At 40.4% G+C, this 26,811-nt stretch overlaps 3 protein-coding genes across 3 annotated transcripts in view; 1 reads left to right on the top strand and 2 right to left on the bottom strand.

The window, feature by feature from the left end:
- Nucleotides 1–15,303, bottom strand: part of megf6b (multiple EGF-like-domains 6b) — a 65,437-nt gene extending 50,134 nt beyond the window's left edge. The window contains 4 exon segments of the mRNA XM_046875549.1: nucleotides 5,033–5,137; nucleotides 11,449–11,558; nucleotides 13,141–13,275; nucleotides 14,039–15,303. Coding sequence (XP_046731505.1) covers nucleotides 5,033–5,137; nucleotides 11,449–11,558; nucleotides 13,141–13,275; nucleotides 14,039–14,181 — 493 coding nt within the window. The 5' untranslated portion in view covers nucleotides 14,182–15,303.
- A 3,001-nt stretch (nucleotides 15,304–18,304) lies between these two features.
- Nucleotides 18,305–22,739, top strand: akr7a3 (aldo-keto reductase family 7, member A3 (aflatoxin aldehyde reductase)). The gene is made up of 8 exons (XM_046875550.1): nucleotides 18,305–18,665; nucleotide 19,846; nucleotides 20,028–20,215; nucleotides 20,406–20,510; nucleotides 20,602–20,698; nucleotides 21,018–21,117; nucleotides 21,775–21,904; nucleotides 22,365–22,739. Exons 1-8 carry the CDS (start codon nucleotides 18,360–18,362, stop codon nucleotides 22,524–22,526), a joined length of 1,089 nt encoding a protein of 362 aa, XP_046731506.1. The 5' UTR covers nucleotides 18,305–18,359; the 3' UTR covers nucleotides 22,527–22,739.
- A 2-nt stretch (nucleotides 22,740–22,741) lies between these two features.
- Nucleotides 22,742–25,696, bottom strand: mrto4 (MRT4 homolog, ribosome maturation factor). The gene is made up of 8 exons (XM_046875547.1): nucleotides 25,556–25,696; nucleotides 25,146–25,204; nucleotides 24,794–24,897; nucleotides 24,616–24,697; nucleotides 24,456–24,523; nucleotides 24,050–24,201; nucleotides 23,724–23,800; nucleotides 22,742–23,036 (listed from the first exon to the last, which is right to left on the bottom strand). The coding sequence occupies exons 1-8, from the start codon at nucleotides 25,581–25,583 to the stop codon at nucleotides 23,001–23,003; spliced, it is 606 nt and encodes a 201-aa protein (XP_046731503.1). The 5' UTR covers nucleotides 25,584–25,696; the 3' UTR covers nucleotides 22,742–23,000.
- Nucleotides 25,697–26,811: the final 1,115 nt, after the last annotated feature.

Genomic DNA, 26,811 nt, shown 5'->3' with positions numbered 1-26,811 from the left:
ATGTGAACGCTGACTGCACCCCAGGTCTCCTTACCTACATCAGTACCTGCCTTTCTAACAGCCTTGTTGCTGATATTCACAAATATCCACAAGCACACTCTAAAATCTAGTGAAACATCTTCCCAGAAGAGTGGAGGGAAATTATAGGAGCACATTGGGACTAAATGTGGAATGCGATGCTCAACAATCACATACCGTACTTATGACCAGGTGACCCAATACTTTTGGAAGTCATTCCTGTTCCTGTTCATTCGATTTGTTGTGCTGTGGTGGAGCTGAAGATGCTGAGATGTTCATTGGAAGTGACGAGGATGGACATTTTGGAGATGAGGTGAGAGATGGTTTGGACCTGTGAAGTGGAGTGACATGGGGCATATGGAAGGAGTAAAAGAAGGCGGCCATGGAGGAGGTTTATGGATGTGGTGAGGGAAGATCTGCAGGTGGTTGGTTTGAAAGATGCAGATGTAGAGGACCGTGATATGCAGACCGATGATCTGCTGTGGAGACCCCAACGGCCGCAGCCAATAGAAGATCTGAATTTGTTGTGTAGAGAAAAGTTCTAAACTGTGCTCCAGCTTTCCATATGTCACACTCTTCTATCTTACAAAAGCGATCGCTCAAAGGGTCTCGGCTTGTTCAAGCTTTGTGTGTAACTTATCTTCACTAAAGACGAGAAGTTTTGAGAGCCACAGGACAATACAAGAAGAGGAAGGCGATCTCCCAAGAGCACAAACAGATGTCCTTCATGGCGTGCCAACTCCAAACCTCCCGCTACTCCTTCTCTCCCAGCATTATTATGTGCTAAAACCACATGAGTATGTCAGATGTCATCACCTGCTGCGACACAGTGCACCATTACAGGTAAGTCTGATGGACAGGAACGCGCTAACAGCCGCGTATTAGTGTGGAATTCTGGCTTGACATCATAACTGTCGGAGAACAACTGTGTGTTTATGCAGCTCGTGTCTGGCTGATGGGAGTTGAGAGAAACGTGCCTCTGGTACAGATGATTATTAAAGACTTAAAAATACTGCAGTTTTTCTGTTTCCAGTTTTCTGTTTTTTTCCTGTAGTGATGTGAAGACCGAATCATTTTAGTGACTCGGTTCTTTGAATCTTGTTCATCAAAATGAACGAATCTTTTTTGTGTGTCATTTAGTTTTTGTTTCATTGATCAGAAATAAAATGTTACAACATTTAACGATGATGCACTGAAAATCAATCAATTTTACAGAATTGTTATTAAGAAGCTCGAGGGGGGTTGGATTTATTCATGCACGTTAAATATTTATTAAAAGCTTTGCTTTATTTACAGCATTATTATAATGGGCTGTAAATCAACTTATTGGGAGAAAACAGGTAGTTCTATGTGAAATCAGATATTGAGCACCCACATATAACGTAAAAATGGCACGATCCTCGTTTAAGATTCGACTGTGAGATTTGTAATGGAAAAAAGACTCCACCTATCAAAGCATCGAATTTTCCACTATTCAGGGTCACCCCTATGGTTAAGTTCTGTTTTTTGCGCTGTGTGACATTTTGTTTCTTCTTTTTTTTTGTTCTTACTTGACTCATTATTTAGATTAAATTTGTCGTACATTACGTAACAAAGCTATACAATTGTTTTCTGTTAACTGTTTTTTTCCCCTCTGTCACAATCTTCCTGTCATTTCGAGTCAATTAACCTTAAAGACGTCCTACAGAGATCCCACAAAGGCCAGCATGGAGTCTAGGAGTCTCGTCCCGCCCCACAGGTAACGCCGAGCCAATCGCTGGCCATGATCAGACCGAGTGTCAATCATGGAGCAATATAACCATCACAGTATTCATAAGCTAATAGCATCCCAAAGGAAAGAGGGCAAGACCTTATGCGAAGCTCTCCAGAGTGCAGATAGGACAATAGCACCAGGTCCTGACACAGTGGGAAAAAGTCATGTGGAACTGACGTTTCCTTGAACCACTTCAAATGCGTGGATGGACATTATGAAGGCAGGGGGTCGACCTCATGCGCGACCTGAAGAATGGCAGCAACTGAAGTGCCGTTTAAACCAAACAAAGAAGCAAAGAGGAAAGAGGAAAAGTCTTAACAAGCAAGGCTTTGACTGCTGCATTCAAACACGAGAGTGAAGAAGAAAAGGTCCTCGAAGGACAATCAGATTCGAATAAGTTCAGTTTGACAAAAAGTACCTGTGATTGAAACTAATAACGTAAAAAAAACAACAACTAAGAATGGATGGACGTTAAGATGAAGCAATTTAAGTTCAATCATCAGATTATGTATAGAAAGTGAATGTTCTAGTTCTGAGAATCAGATTATTACCAAATTCAGGATTTTATTTTAATCCTCATTCAAGTCCCTTGACCACAACCTATCAACAACCTGACCCGGTTCCTTCACAATAGAACAGAGGTGGAAGCCTCAGGAAGTTTGTTCTCCTCTCCAAAATCCTGATCAACTTCTACAAACGCACCACAGAAAGCACTGACGCTCTGGTGTAACCTCGTTATTGAGATGTCTGAGCAGAGCCACCAGAGCCCACGATAGCGCAGCATGCAGTCTGTTCTCCAGCGTTCAATCTACAGGCCATCCAGATCCTGAACACACTGCAATCCAGGCATTACTACTTCTTCTTCATGTTCACTAATGTCTCCACTCCTCTCCACACACTGGTCACCTCATGGACACTCATGGACAATCTACTCACATTTAGGCATGCTGTAATAATAATTCTAACAATGTTTTTATTAACACTTTACTTCTGCAAGAACCAAATCCTGTCTCTGTGCAATATACTGATCACACAACACATAATAACAAATAGGGTACATCAGATTTAATTGTAATTAAAATCCATTTTTCCTTTAATTGCTATAAATACTAGCTTTTGCATAATATTTACATACTAACTAAACATACACACCATATATGTATATCTCAATGCACAGGAAACTTTTACGACGCAGTGGGGATCTGATTTCAAATCAACACAATAGAAAAATAAAATCTGATGCTCTGCAATTCAGTAGGTTACAGATAACTCGCTTTTATTACTTTGATTCAGACGGACAGCAAATCAATTTACTTGAGTGCCTTCGGACTTCTAACTCATGGCCCCTTTCACAAACACGCCTTTTTTAGTGCAAAATAAAAAAACAAATAAAGATTGAATAAACCCAGACATTCTTTTTTACTGTTGTGTCTAAGGGAAGTTACAGCTCTACCTCTGCCATGTTAATCTGTATTCTATGTGACTCTCTCCGTCTCCGCAGTGTTGCGATACTTCATATTGATGTAGCAGGACGTGCTCGAGGTACAGTTTAGCGTCGAGAACTCAATCTGCATCTAAAATATTGGTCCCAAATTGGTCATGTTCCAGATGATAAATGTATAAATAGGTTTTTACTGATCTGGTAAAACCGATGCGAATGTGTTTAAAAACAATGAATCGTGATACAAATGACACTTTCATCACCTCGTTAACTTTATGCAGATGCACCGATGCGAATTTTACCGTCCCTAATCTCTACTTTTGTATATCCATTTTATACATAAAATTATTACATTTTGTTATATATGTAACTTTGTATATAAATGTATATAATGTAATTTCTTTTCCACTCTTTCTGTTCTCAATTCAATTCGATTAATTTTTATTTGTATCTTTTACCAATGAACATTGTCTCAAAGCAGCTTTACACAGATAATGTGGTGATTAAAAGTGAATGTGTTCTTTATAAGTATAAGTTTGTCCCTGATGAACAAGCCGGTGGCGACTGTGGCAAGAAAACACTCCCCGAGATGGCATAAGGAAGAAACCTTGAGAGGAACCGGACTCAAGAGTGAACCTCATCCTCATCTGGGTTGCACCGAATGTCCATTTATAGCATATCCTTCTTCTCTCCTCCTTATTATTTAGTCCTAACAGATGTAGATTACAGTTTAAACAATCAGTATGTGACAAAAAAAATTAATTATAAGAATTTAAGAGTAGAAAAAAATTTAATCAAGTCAAACAGGAAGTGGGGAGAGTTAAAGTCCAGTACGAGACACTTAACCAAACAATGAGGGACAATCTTACACTTAAAAATGAATAAGATGTTCTTTATATCACCACATTATCTGTGTAAATCTGCTTTGAGACAATGATCATTGTTAAAAACGCAATACAAATAAACATGAATTAAACTTTTCCAAACTGTTAGCACAAACTTGGAGACAGACAATTGTATCACAAAGTCATCTCCATGAAGATCTGCTTTACATGGGTTGGAAGATCTCCTGCTCTTCTCCCAACACCTTTGGGTTGAATGTGAACGCTGACTGCACCACAGGCCTCCTCACCTTCTCACCTACATCAGCACCTGACTTTACTAAACACCCTTATAGCTGAATAAGCACAAATTACCACAAACTCTAGAGGAACATCATCTCAGAAGAAAGGATGTTATTATAACAGGAAATGGAGACGAATGGTATATTCAAAAAGAATTACATCTTATGGGTCAGGTGTCCACAAACTTTTGGCCATAGTGCTTTAGCATTCATAACTGGTTCACATTGTTCTCTTTGTCAGGCTCATAAAACTTCTTCCCTTTCCTGAAATTATGCCCAACTGTCCTGAAGGTCCATTCGAATACAATGCTACAGTTATAATGCATAATATAAAGAGAAAAAAGTGGTGTCAGGATATTTCCTTTCGTGTGTGGATATCACAAAAGCAACAGCCTCGTCCATTCCTGAACCGCCGGCTTCTGTTCCTTATTTACAGGAGATAAAATTCTTGGCCTTCAACAGCTTAAGACCAACATCAGACTGGAGGAAACTCAAATACAGCCATTAAGGAAGGAAAGACGGAAGGCTGTGCCAAGATACCACAAGTGAAATGTAGGAGCTTCACATACGTGAGAGACACGAAACGCATCTGGACAAATCGCTCTCTGTGAAACCGACAGTGATAACCAAATCGAGCGTACAGCCGGACGTGCCACGTACAACCAGGCGGATGGAGACGTGAACTGCGGTTACTCACCGTACTGACAGCTCGGGCCGTGGAATCCAGCCGGGCACTCACAGAGCTGCGAGGAGCCTTCTCTGCACCGACCTCCATTAAAACACACTCCATAGCTGCAGACAGCTACGAAAAGGAGAAAGATATTAAATATCGGAAATGAGAAAAGTCCTGAAAATGCTCAAATTTACTCCATTTATATACAAGAAGCATCAGCTGTTTAGCTTGTTATAATTAATACTTGCAGCATGTTTAATATTTACTGTAATGTAAAAAACTATAGTTATTCATAATATACTCTAGTCAAGAAACAGAATTCCCTCTCTTTTCTTTTTATCTTTTCAAAATAGCTAGCTAGTTACCTTTACCACCAGAGGTTTTAAGCTAGCTAGCTGTGTACACTTCTCTCTTAGCCTTGATTACAGTTTCCCAAAATCATTATTGAATTCTGTTTCTTGACCTAAATATATTATGAATAACTATAGTTTTTTACAGAAATCTGGCTATGATCTTTACTTTGGAATAAAAAGCCAATTTTATCAGATAGCTAGCTAGCAAACGTTAGCTAGTAAAGGCTTGTTCTTGTTGTGGAACAACAAAAAACTGCAGAGTCAGCATTCTGAGCATTTTCACAACCCTATATGGGAAAGTGTATTGAACTGTTAAATATTTAAAGTATTTTCTGTAGAAATAAATTGATATTTTCTCAAAGTGAGACTTAAAAAATACGTATATTTATTTTCAGTAATGAAGTCAGAAAATATTTAAATGTCCAAATAAAAATCTTGAAATCTTTTTTAATTCTTTTGTCATCACTTCAAAGGAAAAATAAAAACCTTCCTAATGCCATGTTCTTTGCATGTCTTTTAGGTAGCGTGTTCCAGGGTTTACACAGGGAGCGAACAAGCCAGGTCATGCTCAGACACTTAATCCACCACAACTTATTTGGGATTTTTTTCGAACATTTCTTTGCAATATTATACAGCCCAAATATACATCAGCTCATGGATCATGGTTTGGCGATTTCTTTTATTATCTACATTTTTTGAGGAAGAAAAAAAAAAAAAAAAAAGATTGTGAGCTCTTGAAGATAACAGGAGGCCGAATGTGTTTTCAATCAGCAGGAACTACAGCCACCGGGCACAATAATTCCGCCCTGAGTGCAAGTGTGTGTGTGTGTGTGTGTGTGTGTGTGTGCACGACGAAGTCCACAAATCCATAAACAAATGCTGTATAATCCGTCTGAGATTCTGTGCCTCACAGGTGCCTCTTGGGCAAAGTACAGGCCAGACCATCAGACGTCACATTCCATAAACGCCCATCACTCAAAACTAACTACCCCCACGTCTTTTAGCTCGCATGCGTGTCTGTTCAACCAGTGCCAGGTGTGTATGTACGCATGTACACACGTGTGTAGTCGTGTCTGAATGCGATGTACGCTGTCTATCTGCGGCTTTATTAAACTTGAGCCCTGACGATTGTGCTGCAGAGGAACACAAAGGCTAATGAGACCTGATGACTTTAGGATGAAAAAGGTCTTTAGACAATATTTAAGCTTTAGAATTGGAGCCATGATTGGAAAACGAAGATTTGTGTACACACGAGAGCTGTGTTAATAAAAATGGCTAAAATATATTTCATAATTCTTCATGAATCTCCTTCAGCATGGCGTCTTCCCACCCAGCTAAGAAAGATCAGTGGAAAGGATAAAGCCTGAGGGGTTTGGGTTGTTTTGGGAGGCAAGACGGAGAACAGGAGAGATGTGATCAGATTTCCTCACCCCCCACAGTCACACATGGAGGTGGATGCTTAATGGTTTAGGGTTGTTTTGGAGCAGAGAAGGTTCCGGAAAGTGGAAAAAACAAACATGGCAACCGTTCCATACACCAACACAAAGTAGTTCCGTCTAATTGGAAGCGACTTCACCGCACAACGAGACGATTAGCCGAAGTGATGAATACGTCCGAGTCCTTAAAGTGTTATTTAGAGAGCAAACAGTCGTCTTTCATGGAATTACCTGCCCAGTCGCTGCACCTAAATGAACGAAGTGTATAAAGCTGAGGAAATCTTTTTTTTTTATAAAAAAAATTTAAGTGGAACATCTGTACAATTATAGATTTGTTTGGCCAAAGGAAATGCTCATCTCGTTAGTGTGCTGCATGGAAACAATGATCATTTTTGACAGGATCTGTAGGAAACTAAAGAATTTAAGATGAATGATGAGCATCTTTGTACATCTTCGGTACCTGCTTGCATTAGAGGAGGTAACATGCCTTCTTTTGCTTTTTTCCCCTAAATGTGAAAATGTGCCTTGATTAAAGAAGGGGAATTGTGAGAAAAGTTTCCCCCCCAACTGAAACCAGCAGTTCGAAGTAGAAAGATCATGAGAAGCAACAGGCTAACAATTTTACACACTTTTATCAAACTGTCTGTCTGCCTCAAGATTATTACCTTCACAAAGATAAAAACCGGTTTTAGAGCCTTTCAGTCACCAGACCCCAGCAGGTACAAATACAGAGTGTTTTAAATGATACCACTTTGGAGAGAATAAAACCCCTTTGCCTAGCTGCAAAGTACAGTCAAAGAAAAATGCATAGTGGGAAAAATCCTTTAAAGCGATAAACAGACCCTGGAACAATGGGTCATGAAAGCGTCACGTCTGAAATGGAGAGAAACCAACAGTCAAGTCGCCTTTGTGACTCCCATTGTATCGCAGACGTTAACGGTGTCTTCCGACCCCCAGACCACCCACTGACGCCTCTCAGGACATCCCGTAAAAACTCCAGAAGTCCACGAGGACCTCGGTTCAACTCTGGATTCAAACCGCCAATGAAAAGAGGGACAAATGTACGCAGCGTTGAGGAGCAATCTTCTCAATGAACGAAAAGTCCACTCCAATTTGCATTACTTTATACGTCTCCATTGTCGTGCAGAAAGAGGTTCTTGAAGACGAATGAAAAGGAAATACTGGTTAAAATTAAGAGGAAGTCTTCCATCTTCAGAGCACTTCTACAAGAAGAGTCAAATGTACTTGAGAAACTTTAAGAGCAGTTGGTAAAAAAAAAGCAAACCCTATTAGTTTAATTTTCAATACTTTACTAAGAATTACAAATAATCGTTTGGTTAAGGGTCTCGTACTGGACTTTACATCTCCCCACTTCCTGTTTGACTTTTTACAACGAGTTCCCGCTAATCCTGTTTAAAGCCACGTCTTCATACACGACTCAGGAAAAGGGTTGAGATTTAACAGAACAAACGCAATGAATTTGAGGAAAGAGAATCGAACAATTTCAAGAAAAAAGATCTTTCATCTCTTTGATCGTTCTCTGGACGCTCGAGCTCCAGCAGGAGCAGCAGTCAAATAATGACGGTCATTAGACTAATTAGCTTCGGCTGGCTTTTGTAACAGTACGGTGGAATAAGCTTCATGGTTACACCCTGTCTTTATCCCGGGCCACTCTTTAATTCCCCACTGTGTGAAAGCAGAGCCCTGGAGACAACCTTTCATTCTGTGGATACAATCTGAGCAGCTTTCATTTACACATCTGCTCCAAACAGCTTTACGAGCAGTAGAATCATCTTGAGATCTTCTAGTTGGACTGATGCATGCGAGCCTCCTTCGTTATTTTCTAGATTTTCTAGATTTTTGTCACGAATATAGTTACATGCAAAAAAAAAAAAAAAAAAAGTGATTTTGGTCAGCCGCTCAAAAACTTGATATGAGAAAATATTAATGATAAAACAGTATTTAAATAAATAGTAAAAATGTACAAAATGTAATAAACCAAAATTCAGTAACAATGAAAATGACTACTGAAGGTGCTGTGGTGAAATGCACACGTTTTCATCCTGCTGTTGTATCCCGGGTCACTGGTCTCACAGAAGAGTAATTAGTTCGTCCAGATTTTCTCCAGGCCTTGAGTTATGAAGATGAAAAGCTCAAAGCCCTGCAGAGGAGCAGATGTTGTCAGGGAAAGTTGATATCTAGGACCCACAAATGAATGTGTGCCGACAGACTTTTTGGCGTGTTTTAAAACTACCCGGTGTCGAGTTGAGCGTTGGGTTTGGTTTAGATCACGGTAAAGAGCGGTATAACCTTCACCAACACACAAAGAAGCCTTTGAGGGGAGCGTTAGATCCTGTAGCTCAGGAATTGCCTGCAGCAGCCCCTGTGTGTCAATCTAAAGGTCTTTGCCCTGAGCGGTGTCACAAATCCAGCTCTGTTTATACCACACTTACCCTGCTACATCCCACACCAGCCACACCACACCATATACGTACAAGTCAAACCGTTTTAGCTGAAAAACAGAGGTTTATCAGGAGATTAAACTAAGATTTATTTCTGTATTTGAGTTTTTACTTTTCACTTTCAGAGCTCAGCACTGCAGCTTTCAAGATAACAAGGCTATTCTTTATTGAGTTACTAAAATATGCATGTTATTTCAGTTTAAAGACTTCTTATCTGAGACGTTATGGGCTCAAAAATAAACCCTGAAATATCTGATAGTCTTCTGCAATGCAAATTAGTTTTTTCTCGCACGCTCTCCGAGCTGCAACGTCATTGGCCACAAGGGACAAAACCGAAATATTGGATGCTCGTGATCTTCAGGCTGTCTGATGCCACTGCATTAAAAACACGCATGATTCTGTGATGGACATCGGAGCATATTCTCAGGAATACTTCCAAAAATCACTGTGTATGCACATAGATCACCGTGCCATCCAAAAGCACAAGTTAAAGCTTTATCACGCAAAGAAGAGACATATGAACATGATCCAGAAACCCTGCAGTCTTCTTTGGGCTAAAGTTAATGTAAAATGGTCTGTGTCAAAGGGGAAACTGTTCTGTGGTCAGATGAATCAAAAATTTGACATTCTTTTTGGAAAACATGGGCACCGAATCCGACATACTAAAAATGAGACGGACCTTCTGCCATGTTGTAAGTGCTCATTTTTTAAAACCTGCATCTTTGATTGTATGGGTGTAATTAATGCCTGTGGAATGGGCAGATCTTGCACATCTGGAACCAGCAATGCTGAAATATATATATATATATATATATATATATATATATATATATCCAGGTTTTACAGCAGCACACGCTCCCATCCAGACGATGCCTGGAAGGCCTTGCATATTTCAGCAGGACAATGCTAAACTGCATCTATGACAAGAGCATGTTATATTAGAAGAGTCCAGTTGCTGAACTCTCCTGCCTGCAGTCCAGATCGTTCACCAATGAAAAATGTTCAAATCAAAGAGCCAGGATTGCAGAGCAGTTAGACTCCTAGATCAGGCAAAAATAGGACAACATTCCGCTTCCAAAACTCCAGCACCTGGTTTCCTCAGTTACAGATGTTTTCAGACTGTTGTTAAAAGTAGAGGGGATGCTACACAATTGTAAACATGGTCTTGCCTCTTTTTTGAGACGTGTTGGTGCCAATAATTAAAAAAAAATTTCCAACTGTTTTGGAATTGGCGTTGCACTACGTTCCTAGTGAGCGGGGACCTGCATAAACATGGACCACATGCACCACCATAGATTCAATTTAGAGTCGACTCAAACACATTGAAGGTGTTTGGCAAACATCCTTATCCAGAGCAGGTGAGGATTAAGGGCCTTGCTCAAGGGCCCAGAAGAAGCAGCTTGATGGTGCTGGGATTTGAACTCATGACCTTTTATTCCAGAGTCCAATGCCTTAACCACTGAGCTGCCACCTCCCACTTTGAGTAAACCGTAGTTTTGCTCATTAGGCCAAATTTATTTTAAGTATTATTAAAATGTCACAGTTTGAAATGATCAAAAATGTACGTACTGAAAAATATGCACTGCTGGTAAAGAAAAAAAAAATTATAGTAATAAATGCCTTGTGTGAAAGCTGCCCATAGTAACTTGGACATTACGAGATGATATGAAAAAGTTGAGACTAGATTACATGAAAGTACTTTATTTATCTGCATTTCCACACCATCACCTTCAAAACAGGCCGCTTGCACAGCAATACAGCGCCTCCCAGAGTTCTTCTGGAACGCATCCTGGAAGTCTTCTATTCGAAATATGTCAAGCATCTTCTGCTATCTGTGCCGGATCTCCGCACGGTGTCAAAACGGGCGTTGAAGGTCTTCCTGATCTCGTCTTTCATTGATGTTCCTCCGCTCCTGAAGCACGTGTGCTGCTCGAACGACTCGGTGCAGCATCTCCGTGTGTCATACGTATGTTGTGGCAGATTTGCCCGGTTTCACACAGAAATTCACGTGCTCTTTGTTCCAACTCGCTCTCAGTGATGAAATCGCAGACGTTGTAACGTTAAGCACCGCGGTAGGATCATCAGTTTGGAAACTTTTTAATGGCACCTCATATGTTCCGCATATAATAAATCAACGATATATTACATTAGAACTGAAAGAACTGTTGTGAAAATAATGCAGCACTTACGGTAAAGACATCCAGCATCCCCGTTGAGCTGAGACCATCCCGGGCAGCATTTATACACCGGCTCATAATTCTGCCGATACACTTGTCTGTATGCAGTGTAATACGCAGTCCTGCAACAAAACACACAGAGCTTTTATTACACTCTTTAGCAGGTCGTCACCTCCTTTCAGTGCTTTAATGCTGAAGATAATGATGTTGGTGGGGTTGAAAAGGCGAGCAAAAGACCCAAACTGTGACTAATGTTTAGGGATAAACTTCAACGTGCAAAACACAAACAGGATGTCATTTGTGAAACATCTTCCACCCTTTCATGTTCGTTTTTCTCAAAGCATGAGAAAGACTCAGGCTTTGTGTTCCAGCCACCACACCAGGGCCTGTAGTTTGGGTCTCATTCTCTCCGTCACGTCACGCCACGCTCACGGCTCTCTGTTTACGAGCTCTAATTGCAGGCTTGGTGGCTTTTGAAGAGCAGAGCTCAGCTCGCAAACATCTACACGCACCGAAACTGGAATGCCAGGACGTCCTGGAGATGCCTTTCAAATTGCAGCTTTCTGGAAGAGCGTGGTGACACCTTACAGTTTGGGGGTCATTATGGGAAATCCGCTGATTAGAGAACAAACAGGCGAGCAAATGAAAGACAAGAATCCTGATGTGGTTTTTTTTTCCTCTCTTTCTCATTGGGTTAAAACTAATTCGGTTTTTAGAAACATTTGAGTACATTTTGTATCAGATTTCTATTAGAATGAAGGAAGGAACCAAAAGATGACTGATAATTCAATAGAAAATATAAAGCAAAAAAATGTCTTGACCTTGGTTTATGAATCAAATCTCAAGGGATTTTGTGTCTGTTTCTAATAAAGTGTTAATCTGTAAATAGGTTAAATAGTATAATGTGAATTTTTTTCCTCAAAACATCTTTACCTGGATTAGTTTAAACATCCTGGATCGAACACGTCTAAGAGCTCAGTGTGTACGACACCTGTGTAAATACACGGAGTGGAATTTGTGGAAAGTAGTTCGATTTTGATAACGTAATTATCTGTCTGAGAAGGTTTTCACATGCAATTGTTTAAAAATTGGCAGCGTTTTTCAGGTTTGTGCTGAAAAGAACAGTGTATATCATGTAAGAGAAGAAAGAATGGATGAACGGATTGATATGTGGATAAGTGAGCAACTAAATTAATTGATAAACAGAGAGAGAGAGATTATAGGAAGATGTATAGTTATAGATCTTTTTTTTTTATCATCCGTTAGTGGGTAAAAAATAAAGAAATAAAAATCTGTGCCCCGGAAACTCGTGCACTGATTGGTTGATGGGTGGAAAACAAACGCACTAAAACTCATAGGAAAGAAAGATGGAAACGGACAAGACAGACAAGTCTTTTAAAATACTGGTCTTGTTAAGTAAAATACCATCAAATCAAAAGTTGTTCACAGCGTGCGCTCATGTCTGAATTCTGAATCTGTGATTTCTCTCATCATAAATTGCATTATGGGGTTTTTTATCCCTGTGAAAGTGCATTAGACTCAAGTCATGGACTTTTATCTATCTACATTATAAAGAGATTCACATTTTAGAAAATCTTCATATCAGTTTATTATGTAGTTAAACTCCAGGGTCTGAAGGTGAAGGTGTCTTAGTGTTTCTACATCTATCTATCTAGATGGATGGATGGAATGAAAGGAGCCCACCTTCGCTCGTAGCCCGTACACCACAGCTGGCCTTCACATCCTTGCTTCCACACTTTGACCATTCGTGTGAAAGCCTGCACACAGGGCTGCATGTGAGTCACCAGTTTCACCTGGCGCTCTGTACACACGTTCGGCCTGCACATGACACGTGAACAAACACAGAGTCACAGACATGAACTGATGAGTCATAACATCAGAGTCAAAAGCATTTCCTGATCTCCAAAAACACAAACACCAAATATCCACTCTGGTTTACCATAAATCACATCAGAAATAATCATGTAAACACTTCATGACCAGGTTCAGCAACTGCACAAGAGAAGGAACATCACCAAACTATGCAGGACATGCGTGACTTGATAAAGCTTGACATTGTACTCCACAATAAAACATTCATTCATGGCATTCATTCTAATCATTTTCTCACCAAAAACATGCACCTGGTCAGTATGAAAATATTAAAATCTTAATTTGTACTGATCAATGCTTACAAATATTTATTTTCACTTTGGATACTTACATTTATGTCTAACAACTTGTACTTGATCTTTAACTTTGTATAGTAAAATTAATTTTAATATAAGCAAATAATATTTAATATAAATCACTCACCTGAATAGTATATATTAGAGAAGCTAAAGTTGTTAAATGCCGTACAATTACATTCTAATAACCAAATAAAAATCACAAAGAAATCTTTTAAGCATTAAACTACATTCTTCCTGCACGCAGTCACACACTTGCTGTAATTAATGTCACGTGATCGCCTCTTCCGCTTAATGAGTGATAATTGGTCATTAATTAATAATCATCACAGGTTATTCCTGCTCCAAAATCACAGCCTAGAGCTCAGAAACTGCAAACCCTGACGATGAAGATGCTCAGGTTTATCACTCACATGTAAGGCAGAAGATCTGATCCACGCGATGTTGCGTAAATTCCGCTAATTACCAGCATCAGGAGAAGGGTGAGAGTAAGATCCATTCTCTGAGACCCAAGAACACATCCACATGAAGCTCTGAGAGAGTTATTGGTGCACATGAGCGACGAGGAAACACCAGAAATCCCACGTCTAGGAGAAAGGAGAAGAAGGCTCCATGCTGGGAGCAAACTGCGGAGAATACTCAGAACTGCAGGAGACCTAGCCTGAGACTGACTACTCTCTCTCTCTCTCTCTCTCTCTCTCTCTCACACACACACACACACACACACACACACACACACACACACACACACACACACACACACACACACACACACACACGAACCCACCTATCCTAGGCAGTCGGGAGTAATTAAGATTTACGAGTCACTTTACTGAATCGACACCTTTTCATTTAATCTGACTCCCCCGTTTGTTTATTCACCTGGCTGCACAAATGTGTATAGAAATAATCTAATCCATATAACACCATTTTCTAAACATTACACACCTCATAAACCTTGTTTTAACCCATCTCTAAAAGTCATTAGCACCCGTTCTTGTAAAGAGTCGTTTAAAACGTACCGACTCTTTTCTGAATTGACAATCACAACAAATAAATCAGTGATGTGCAAAGTAAAAGAAAAAAACTCCTCATAAATGTTGGATTTCTGGCAAAGTCTTAATATGATACAAGATTTTATATACTTCCTGACTCGATTTCTTAGTATTCGGTTCAGTCTCGGTTCAGTCTCGATTTAGTGTTTGACACCATGAGAGTGATGCTTGTGATAAAATCTAAAATTTTAATCAATATATTCATATCAATGGCTAAAATAAACTATGAAATTCATTTTTATTATAACATCCAATCAATTATGTAGTTAATCCAGGGTCTGAAAATGAAGTTTCATCATGGTGTCTTGTAACCTGCATCAGATATGAATTAAAAGACAAAAAAAAGAAAATTTAACTCCACTTCGGCTCTTCTGAAAAAGGCTTTCCACAAAGTTTAGGAGTGTCATTTGTGAGGTCAGACACTGATGTTGGACGAGAAGACCTGGATCACAGTCTCCACTCTAATTCATACCAAAGCTGTTCTTTCGGGTTGAGGTCAGGACTTTGTGGAGGCCAGTGAAGTTCTTTCACACCAAACTCACTCATCCAGGTCTTTATGGATGTTGCTTTGTGCACTGATGGAACCGGTCGTCCCCAAGCTGTTCCACAAAAATGGAAGCATGAAATTATCCAAAATGTCTTGGTATGCTGAAGCATTAGGAGTTCCTTTCACTGGAAACAAGTCAACTCCTGAAAAATGTACCCATCATAATCCTCCTCACCCGCCAAATCCAGACTCATCCATCGGATTGGCAGACAGTGAAGCGCGAGTCTTCACTCCAGAGAACACATCTCCACTGCTCTGGAGTCCAGGGGCCTCGTGCTTCACACCACTGCATCCGATGCTTCACATTGCACTTGGTGATGTAAAGCTTGGACGCAGCTGCTCCACCATGGAAACCCATTCCAGGAAGCTCTCTATGTACTGTTCTTCAGCTGATCTCAAGGCCACATGAAGTTTGGAGGTCTGTAGCTATTGACTCTGCAGAAAGTTGGTGACCTCTGTGCACTACGTGTCTCAGTATTTGCTGACCTTCTCTGTGGTTTTCAATGTTCCCAGTCGCTTCCACCTTGTTATAACACCACTAACAGTTTACTGTGGAATATTTAGTAGTGAGGAAATTTCACGACTGGACTTATTGCACAGGTGACGTCCTGTCACTGTATCACACTGGAATTCACTGAGTTCCTGAAAGCCACCATTTCTTTCACTAATGCCCAGGTGATGATTTTATACACCTGTGACAATGGAAGAGTGGAACAATGGAATTATAGAGTGTGTGTGTGTGTGTGTGTGTGTGTGTGTGTGTGTGTGTGTGTATAGATATGTATTGTATGTATGTACGTATATGTATAGATAGATAGATAGATAGATAGATAGATAGATAGATAGATAGTCCATCATCTGATCAGTGTATAATGTATATAAAAATAAGAGAATTAAATATTTTTAAACGTAAACAATTAAAGATAATTTCTGAAGTCTAAAGGATCCTTTTACTCACCTTTCTGTCCGTGCAAATAAAAAGGAATTATTGCACCAAAAATTGAATATAAATGAAATGTACACATTTATAGTATAAATTAAACCCAGTAAATGCACTTTATTATACTGAGGGGCAGAAGGTTTACTCTAGATACATTTTGATAAACAGCATCTGCAAAGTGAAGAATAGAAAAGTAATAATATAAATTGTGACGAGTGTCTTACAATCATTAAAATTAAAATGTTTTTTAGTTCAATATAAAACACACCAGAGTCAAACCATAAACCTGAATATTTACTTTGATCAACGCTATGCAGGTCAGTATCATCATTACATATTATTATTATTATTATTATTATTATTATTATTATTATTAATAGGTTAGGTGCCACTACAATTTTCTGGAAGTGGTCTTAAATAGTAAGATAAAAGTAAGAATAACCAGATTAATAAAAGTACTGAAACTAAAGATCTGAAAATTGTGACGTCTAGACGTCTGGGTCAGAGCATCTCCAAAACTGCAGGTCTTGTGGGATGTTTCTGGTCTGCAGTGGTCAGAATCTATCAAAAGTGCTCCAAGGAAGGAACAGTGGTGAACCGGCGACATGGTAGTGGGGGACGAGGATCACTGATAGAAGAAGCGCTGAAGAAGCTGAAGAAGTTCATGGTGTTGATGCTCGATGGGTCACGACTGATTTATCAGCAAAAACAGAACCAACACACAGGCATGTTCCTTTTGTTTCTATGCAACAAACTAAGTAATATAACGGTATAAATATTTACTTTTACCTAATAAATATATAAATATACAGATGTTTGTACCTAAACTGTCACCTTCAGAGGAAACAAAAGTTTTTGGATTAAATACATGGAGCAAGTTATCGTTTATATTTGGAGAATATGTTAAATATGTAAATTCTCTACAGACTGTGATTTAGTAAGTGATTGAATAATACATGAAAGAAAAGCAGTGAAAAACAGATGGTGATAATGGTGAGAAGATTATTACATAAGGCATTTACACATTTGGTTTAGTTTCCAAAATGGAAAGAAAGCAGGAGCTCACTATTAAAAACGTCTTGAGAAATAACGACTACTCTTTCTGAGGTATAGCGGAGAAATTGAAGATTTCCTACTTTGCCTTTTTAGGAATTCGATTTTTCCTCAATTTGAAGCAGGTCTGAGATCCTGCTCCGCTTACTGTGCTGTTAGTAAATCACACACTGCCACCTAGTGGACATTTAAACAACTGCATTGTTAATTAATTAATTAGGCGCTCGATAATACATTTTGAAACTCTCCCTTGCAAAGACATAAAGCATCTCTAAAAATTCAGAGGACGTTTTACATTAAAGTTGATCATAAATCACAAAAACCTGTAGATGTATGAGAAACTGGATGTATTAATACCCAGAAATTATAACCTCCTAGATGCTTCACATCAATAATTACAGGACTTCCTTTAGACCTAAAGGAAAATTAAAGAAATGACCAAACTAAATAAATCATTATAGTATTCCAGGGAAAGACTTGCCTGCAGGAACATCATGAACCTTTGCGCTGTGGTGGTGTGCTTGTGCGTCACTAACCGGTGAGGTCTAATCTAAAGAGAAAATATGCAAAATAGATATCCTGTAGCTATAACGACTACGCAAAACAGCAAGAAATAACATTTCGAATAAAAAAACCTAACATTTGTTAAACAAACATTTTGATGCCAAAACCAAAGACGTCCTGCCTTCTTTCGTTTTAGTTTAAAGTTGTAACTTTTGCGACAGTCCCTAATGGCAAAGCCAAATACAGCGTTTTTAAAAGACCAAACTCAGTAAAGACATGAATATTAAAGTATACCGCGTACAGACAAGCACATGAAACTCCTAAATACGAACGCTTCACGTGTTTAGTTACGCGTTTTTCTCCCATAGAAATCTGTTAAGGAAAAAAACTTAACGTGGCTTAAAGCGATAAGACATTATTAAAGGACCAAACTCAACCAAACTGCTTGTCTGTACATAATATGCTTTATTATTAATGTGTTTACTGAGTTTGGTCTTTTAAAAACGCTGTTTTGGAACGTCCCTTCTTCTCGCGTAAGTACAAAGTTGGGACTTGTGGGACGGTCCCGTTACGTCCTCTTTACGACCTTTGGCCCCGTGTTTACGGCACGGGTTACAGTGACGCGCGGTAAGAGTATGCTGCTGCAGAGCGCAGTGGTTCTGAGAGCAGGAAGTGCGCTCCAGGAGCTCCCACTCACAGTGACACTCATACCCAGGCTGACACGATCGCAGCAGAAGGCCAGCATGTCGTCGTCTTCGTCTCGCAGAATCCCGGCCACCTTAATGGGTTCCATGGCGTTCGGGGGCCGCGCAGACGCGGACGCGAGCGCGAAGATGGTGAGCGCGTTCCTGGCGCGCGGGCACAACAACCTCGACACCGCGTTCATGTACAACGACGGGAGCGCGGAGACCATCATCGGGGGAATGTCGCTTCTCAGACGGGTAGGACGGGGGCACGGATTTAAATAATCATCATCATCATTATCATAATAAAATTAAATACTTTTATACAAACCAACACCAATAAAAACTAACTTTTCTAAAGCTCATTATAAGTTGTGTAGAAAAGTGGTTCCAAAACTTTTTTCAGGAGATTATTTTAACATTGAAGATTTTCCACGACCCCGATCCCCCCTCCATTTAATTCAAACACATTTCATTTAATCTGACTGTCAGTTTGTATACGTTTCTATTAAATGCAAAAACAGCAGAATGCAATTAGCTGCATGACACATCTATTAATAAGGACTTATTTTTTCCATAAACCTGATGAACAAAACAGCAGCACATTTTAATCTGTTAATGTAAATGTCAAACAAAACGATCAGTTTCACTTAAAATATAAATATAATTTTAAAAAAAGCGACCCCTAGGGGAGGTGCAGCAGATAACAATTTTCTCACTGTTTTTTTTAACCACAGTATTGATTTTGGCTTCTTATCATCACTATAAATCACACACGATCATATATTCATACTGCAAGTGAGATGATGTGGATTGTTCTCCAACGATCATCATGTGCAAGTTTCAGAACGGTTTCGACGTCTTCGGAGGTTGAGCTCGTTGGAGGTCTTCCTGATGTTCAGGCAGATATTTTCTCGATCTGCAAGTAATAGTTTTTGCCTCCACAGAGTCTTGATCTCAACAACATTGTCTTTCTGGATTACATGATATCATGAGACAGAAGGATTTAAGGATTCAAGTCCGCGTTCTTTAAGATGTTTGGAACGACTTCCTGCTGAGTTCCTTCAATATCTGTGTGCAAGTGTTGAAGAATCCATGCTCACACCAAATATTGATTAGATTTGGATTTCTCTTCTGTTCATCCACTTTCTATTTAGTTAATTGATAAAAATAAAATAATGAACACTTTTTAAAAGGATTGAGATGTGGGTCAGGTCAGAACATTACTCAGTTTTACCACCTGATGTGTGATGGACGTGTTTTGGAATTACAGACATCTGGAATAAGATGAACTCCTGCTGAAGAGTTGTTTAAAATGACATGGGATTCGTTTGAACACGCCCATCTCAGCGCCAACAAACGACAAATCGATTCAGGTTAAAAACTCGTCGCTCTGGAAAGATGTGATGCTTTCTCACGGGCATCACGTGGCACTAAGGGTTTAACCCGCCGCTCCCTGTTCTTTGTTTTCATAACGAGTCGGGTTAATAATCTCGTGACGAGCGCTACCTCATCCTGCTGCTCTGATTTATTTATTGGAGTTAATCTGATCAATGGTTCTCCAGTAAACAGCGATTTTCAGCGTGTTATATTTTTAATGTCGTGCATTTTGTCTTTTAGTTCTAATTGACACCAAAGCGAACCCCTGGGACGGTAAGACCCTGAAGCCGGAGAGCGTGCGTTCTCAGCTGGAGACCTCACTCAAGAGGCTGCGTGTTAAAAGCGTCAACATCTTCTACCTGCACGCTCCAGACCACGAGAACCCCGTCCAGGACACGCTGAGGGCCTGCAACGAGCTGCACAAAGAGGTAGAACGCCAGGGGCCAGGGAATAAAATGATCAGTTCTAATGCATTAGAAGAACATCACCATGTCTAGGACTGGAGTGATGTAGCTAAGGATCTGCCAGAGCCAGAATTCAACCATACTGTACCATGCTGAGATTTCTACATCTGAAGATGTTTGCACTGATGCATCTTTTCTCCATGTGTATCATCAGGGAAAGTTTAAAGAGCTTGGCTTATCGAACTATGCCTCGTGGGAAGTGGCCGAAATCTGCAGCATTTGCAGACACAACGACTGGATCGTCCCGACTGTCTACCAGGTCAGTCGCAGTATTTCATTCTGTCTAATCTCATACGCTTTCTATTGAATAGATCTGAACGCAGGTTTTGATTACGTGTATCTTTTTGAAGGGCATGTACAACGCCACGACACGACAAGTAGAGACCGAACTGCTGCCGTGTCTGCGGTACTTCGGCATGAGGTTCTACGCGTACAATCCGCTAGCAGGTACGCCGGAGCTTTATTCCCTGTGATATAAAAAAAAAAAAATCATCCCCACATCACTATACAACCACCACCATGCTTCACTATGGGGGAGCAGGGGGCAGTTTATATCAAATGTGTCAAAATTTTGAGACCTTTAAATGGACAGAGTTCAACTCTGATTAAATGTGAGCTAAACAGAGGTTAGAGAGCAGCAGATTTCTTTCTGCCTTCTTCGAGACATTTTGCTGCACATCTTGAGAAGAACCTCACTTCAACACATCACATCACATCACCTGCATTAAACACAGACTGAAACGATGCTCTGAAATCTTTTAATCAGGAGGTCTGCTGACCGGGAAATACCATTACGCAGATAAAGATAGAGCTCAGCCTGCAGGACGCTTCTTTGGAAATAGCTGGGCTGCCACCTACAGGGACAGGTATGCAATTACATGCTCCCGGGATTCATTTCATCTACAAGTCATATATAGTATGTCATAATAGAATGGTGACACCGTCGAGGAGGATTATTGAAGGCAAATCACGTTGTGAGGATATTAAATCATTTGTACGTCCGATCTTTTATAAATTAACTACACACCAGTTGTGATGCAGTTAAAATCGTCACATTCTGATAACATCATAAAACAACATTTTGTCCGTGTCGTCATTAATGCACTTTCGGTTAAAAAACACATTTTCCTCTGTTTTGGCTTTTCGTCCACAGGAGATGTTTATAGTCAACGGAAATGTAGCTTTTTCTAAACGCTTTCCAAAGTGGATACGTTTAAAAACGGAGGCTTTGGAAAACAGACGTCTTGGAAAGATCCAGAAGTAAAAACGTCTGGCGGAAACAAGGCGTTTTTGTTCATGCGCAGTGCAGGGACGTGAGCATTTTTATACCGGTGCTGATGAAGGATTTTTGGGAAAAAACTTTCTTTTGGCTTCTCCCATTAGGGGGCGCCACAGCGGATCCTCCGCATGTTTGATTTGGCATGTTTTCTGTTTGCACAAAACCATAAACAGATTGTTGAGACGTGAACGTGTGTTGCGTATTTTCACGTTGGAATTTGATGATGTTGGTGTAAATCTTCTAGGTTTTGGAAAGAGAGCCAGTTCCAGGCGATAGAGGGCATCCTGAAGGCCCTCGACGCGGCGTACGGTTCCGAGAAGCCGAGCTTGACGTCGGCCGCCATACGCTGGATCTATCATCACTCTCAGCTGAAGGTACCACATCTAATACTGAATATAAACGTGTAATGATGGAGAGAAGGTTTGCATCCTCTACCATGTCGTTAGTGATCGTGATAAATTGTCAAATAAAGGCTTGTTGTTTATCTCCAAACATAATGAGTGAATTTTGTAAACTGAAAGATAAATGTAATAAGTTGAGATGATTAAAAGAACACAATCTTAAGGGGATGCAAACTTTTGCACACAGCTTTCTGTGTACATTTCAATGTGGTGGTTGAAATCTTTCTCTCTCTCTCTCTCTCTCACACACACACACACACACACACACACACACACACACACAGTGGAAATGTAGATAAAGTACTTTTTGATGCCACCTCATACCAGGGTTACCATACCATGTGTAGATAAACGTGCACTCTGTAGAAACTGCAACGTTTTGCAGGATTATTTCACTTCCTGAATCGTGAGTAATTGCCTCTGCGTTTCTCAGCCGGAGCTCGGAGACAGCGTGATCGTCGGGATGTCCACCATGGAGCAGCTTCAGGAGAATCTAGCAGCATCTGAAGCAGGTCCTCTGAAGCAGGAAGTGGTGGACGCCTTCAATCGTGGCTGGGATTTAGTGGCTCACGAGTGTCCGAACTACTTCCGCTAGACTCCAGACACGACGTGGATGTCGAGTGAAAGAAGAAGATCTACTATAACGTTCTGAATATTTCCACAGATGATCTGAGGAGCAGGTCTGAGGTTGTGATTGAAGCAGAAATGTGATTTATTTTTTGTAATTCTGAAGTTATTTTTGATTTGATGGATAATAAATTGCACTGAACATTTGGATATTAGTAATAAATAAAGACATTTTCTCTCACATGCGTAAAAGGTTTTTTATAGTAAGTGGAGGAAAATCGATCAGCTGTACAAAACGTTCACGCAGAGACGTACACGTGAATCACGCGTCCAAGAAACTGATTACGCGAGTTAACCCGACACGTCCACGTGGAAAGTCCATTGTCTGCTGTGTCTTTTCATGAGCTCTCTTCTTCATCGTCATCATCCTGCATGGCCTCTTCATCACCGCCTGCTAACAGCTGGAAATCTCCAGTCTCTGAATTCCACATGCATGTTAGGGTCAGTTTAATTCAGCCATCTCAGTCCCGAACAGTTTCTAGAAGAAATTCAGAGCCAAATACAGAGAGAGTGAACCGGATACCTACAGCCTGCCAAGCATGGGCTATCAAAAACCCCTGAGATGGTATGAGGAAGAAACCTTGAGAGGAACCTCATCCACATCTGGGTGACACACCAAGAGTGTAATTAATAAAAAATTAACAGAACATTACAAAACACCAGAGTACCATCACAGGAGCTCCTGAGAAGTTCAGAAATCACAAGAACAAAGTTTGGAGAAACTTTTGAAACAGCTTCATGTCTCTCAGTGGAGCTCCCTGAACATCTGGACTGAACTGAAATTGGATTGTTTCTCATCATACTATAGTTTCACTGGACTCCGAAAGTAAAACTATCAAACTACAAAATCCATTTAGTCCATTAAACTCCACATGGAGAGCTGTGTTTCCCCACGGACCATTATTACTGCTGCACCACCACGGTGCGCAGTTTCTCAAGTTTTTTTTTTTTTTTTGTGATCAAAGCCTTTGTGTGAAAACGTTTATAATATATAGTTTTTTTTATTTAATATAGCAATCAAATGCACTCCTAATAATGATGGTCTGGTCAGCTGGTAACATCATGACTCAACCTGGAGGAGTAGGAGGCGTGTCTATCACTGCTGGGTTTTGTCTTGGGTGCAGGTTTAGTGGTTTATGTGGATTGGTGTAAATGAACGACTCACCAGAATCCTGGCTTGTTCAGGCGTGAGCGCGTCTCCCTCTTTACACACTTCGTAGTCCTTTAATAACGTGACGACTCCTGCAGACAGATTTGATAAAGAGTGAGCGTTAATCAGCCCCAGTGTGCCCCACATCAATTTCTACTCACGTTAGTGGTTTTTTTTTTTTAAGACACGGCTCATTTCGTTTTGACTGCCCCCTTGTGGAGGGCTCGACTACTGCAGAAACCATTTTGTAGCGCATTCCTCTTTATAGCCATGTTTTATATACACAAATGTAGGTTTGTTAAAGTTCCTCCTTGTTTTGAGGCATGGGGGGGGGGTGTTACCTTTTTTAAGCGCTGTAGGAAGTCCTAACTGTCTGAGCTGAGGCTCCATAGAGTGGGAGAATTGTTCCAGGGGGCCCTCGTCGAGCGTCACTGCCATCTGTGCCACGTTCCCTGCCCGAGCATAATCCATCTCCTTAAACCCGTTAAAATATCTGATGGAAAGATGGTAAAACCTCAAGGATCAGAATGAGGTGTGTGAAGCTCTCAAGAGTCACCATTCATCAGTTCAATGCTCACAACCTGAACGACGGCAGACTGAAAGCAATTTCTTTCTGACTTCTGCATTAAAATGTAATCTGTTTGTGTCATTTTATATCTTCTCACCAATACAAGCATCAACAGGCTTCTCTGGAGGTTTTGTGTCAGTCAAATGAACAAGAATAATAATTCACACTGATGTACTTACTCCTGAACTTCCTCCTTGGTTTTGTTGGTAAACAGAACTCCCACTTCTCCTCGGAGGAATTTGCTCACCTGCGCCAGACAGTGTAAACTGTTCAAAACACAATTCTGCTGCAATCTGCTCCAGAATTACCCAAAATAAATCCAGGAAAATGATCAGGTACCTTGTGCAAATTGTCCTTGTATTCATCTGTGGGTCCTTTTCCCAGCGCGATCATCATCACCTTGTTCTTCCCGAAAAAAAACCTGGAATCATCACAACAAGTTGGCAGTCAGAAGACAGAGGGTCACGTGTGTGTGTGTGTGTGTGTGTGTGTGTGTGTGAGAGAGTGTGTGTCTCACCTGCTGTGTTTCCATGCTGTTCTGACGTCTTTCAGTTTGCTGTTTCTCATGTTCGCCACAGAGAAGATGAACACGTACCTGTACGTGTCGACACATTTACGCAGCTGAAGGAGGAGACAGAGAGATGATGATTAAAATTCATTTATAATAAAGATATATGGGGTTGATGGGACCAGGCCCAGGGGTGGGCAGAAGTAACATGAGCTGAAAAGTTGGAGTAAAAAGACCTTAGAAGGAGCCACAAGGCCACAGGTTGGGGATCAAATACAATAATAAATGAGGAAAATAAGAATGAGTGAAAATCTACTGGTAACAAAACTTTATGTTTATTGAGTAAAATAAAGATACTGACCTCCTCAATCAGGTTCTGCTTCGCTTCCAATCCCTTCTTCACTGTTTTGGTCAGAGAGACTGTGGACAGAAAGAAAGCAGAGACGTGAGCAGCAACACGCAGGTCCACGTGAAATCACGTGTTTTACATAGAACTCATTTCTCCTTCAGATTGATACTGAATGAACAGTACAGGAGAAGCAGTTCACACTTTCTCTCACCAGGACACACAGATCCACTGAGAAGCTCATGTAGGTGTTGGAGACTGAACTTTAGCTTTAGCTCGTTAGCTGATTACTGAACTTTATTCCTATTTTAATGCTTTTTTTTATTGATCGTTTTTTCAGCTGACGTGCTACCTAAGGTGACTCACGTGACAAATCCACTTTATAAAACAGAGATATACCTATAATATAATTTGCTTTTCCTCACCTTTCTTATCCCGTTTTGATTTCGGCATGGCTCTCACGTTGCTTTCGCAGTCTTCTTCTACGGTTCGTTAATGTGGCGACATGAACAGCGCCAAAACCTCTGCTGCCCCCTGGCGCCCGTTTCGCTGTAACCAGTGATTTTTTTAATGAAAACATTTACATAAAACAAGTCTGTTTACACATTCTATAATAAAATCGACATATATTAAAATGTTAATATCTACTTCAAAATATTTAAACCGTTAGAGGGAATCTATGCGGTCCTTGTCTTAATCCACCCCCTCTTTTATTTGATTAGCCAGCAAAATATTTTTTAAATATGGAGGCGGGGTCTTTTACACAGTGCAGTTCTGTAAATGTCCTTTAGATGGCAGTAAAGAGAAATAATAGGCGAAACGACTTTCTTTTTGTCGATACAATGCCAAGTTTTTTCAAGATCACTATTGCCGATATTGATACGAATATAAGTATTTATGAAAGTCATGCTTCTTCTTTCAGCTGCTCCAATTAGGGGTCTTCACAGCGGATCATTCGTCTCCATACCCCCTGTACTCTACATCTGCCTCTTCCAAACCAACTACCTGCATGTCTTCCCTCACCACATCCATAAACCTCCTCCTTGGTCTTCCTCTTTTCCTCCTTCCTGGTGGCTCCATCCTCAGCATTCTCCTACTGATATACCCCATGTCCCTTCTCTGCACATGTCCAAACCATCTCAATCTCACCTTCCTCATCTTGTCTCCAAAACGTCCTACATGCGCTGTCCCTCTAAAAAACTCATTTCTAATCCTGTCCATCGTTGTCACTCCCAACGAACATCTCAACATCTTCAGCTCTGCTACCTCCAGCTCCACCTCCTGTCTTTTACTCAATGCCACTGTCTCTAATCCATACAACATCTCAGGTCTCACCACAGTCCTATAAACTTTCCTTTCACTCTCACAGATACTCTTCTATCACAAATCACTCCTGCTATCACTCTTCTCCACCCACTCCACCCTGCCTGACCTCTTTTCTTCACTTCTCTAACACACTCTCCATCACTCTACACTGTTGACCCCAGGTACCTGAACTCCTCCACCTTCTCCACCTCTTCTCTCTGCAACCGCACCCCTCCACTGCCCCCTCTCATTCACACACATGTACTCTGTCTTACTCCTACTGACTTTCATTCCCCTTCTCTCCAGCGTGTACCTCCACCTCTCCAGGATCTTCTCCTCTTCTCCCTACTCTCACCACAAATCACAATATCATCCA

Source organism: Silurus meridionalis, chromosome 19 (assembly GCF_014805685.1).
Source record: "Silurus meridionalis isolate SWU-2019-XX chromosome 19, ASM1480568v1, whole genome shotgun sequence".
Classification (NCBI taxonomy): domain Eukaryota; kingdom Metazoa; phylum Chordata; class Actinopteri; order Siluriformes; family Siluridae; genus Silurus; species Silurus meridionalis.
The sequence above is the reverse complement of the archived record's forward strand: the minus strand, read 5'-3'. Positions and strand labels throughout refer to the sequence as shown.

Bases quoted from the DNA above. Each gene is read 5' to 3' on its own strand.
- akr7a3 (XM_046875550.1), top strand. From the start codon at position 18,360: ATGCTGCTGCAGAGCGCAGTGGTTCTGAGAGCAGGAAGTGCGCTCCAG. The intron at 20,511-20,601 runs GTCAGTCGCAGT...ATCTTTTTGAAG, and splicing joins TCGTCCCGACTGTCTACCAG to GGCATGTACAACGCCACGAC. The intron at 21,905-22,364 runs GTACCACATCTA...TGCGTTTCTCAG, and splicing joins ATCATCACTCTCAGCTGAAG to CCGGAGCTCGGAGACAGCGT.
- mrto4 (XM_046875547.1), bottom strand. From the start codon at position 25,583: ATGCCGAAATCAAAACGGGATAAGAAAG. The intron at 24,698-24,793 runs GTGAGACACACA...TGATGATTCCAG, and splicing joins ACAGCATGGAAACACAGCAG to GTTTTTTTTCGGGAAGAACA. The intron at 23,801-24,049 runs GTAACACCCCCC...ATCTGTCTGCAG, and splicing joins TCCTACAGCGCTTAAAAAAG to GAGTCGTCACGTTATTAAAG.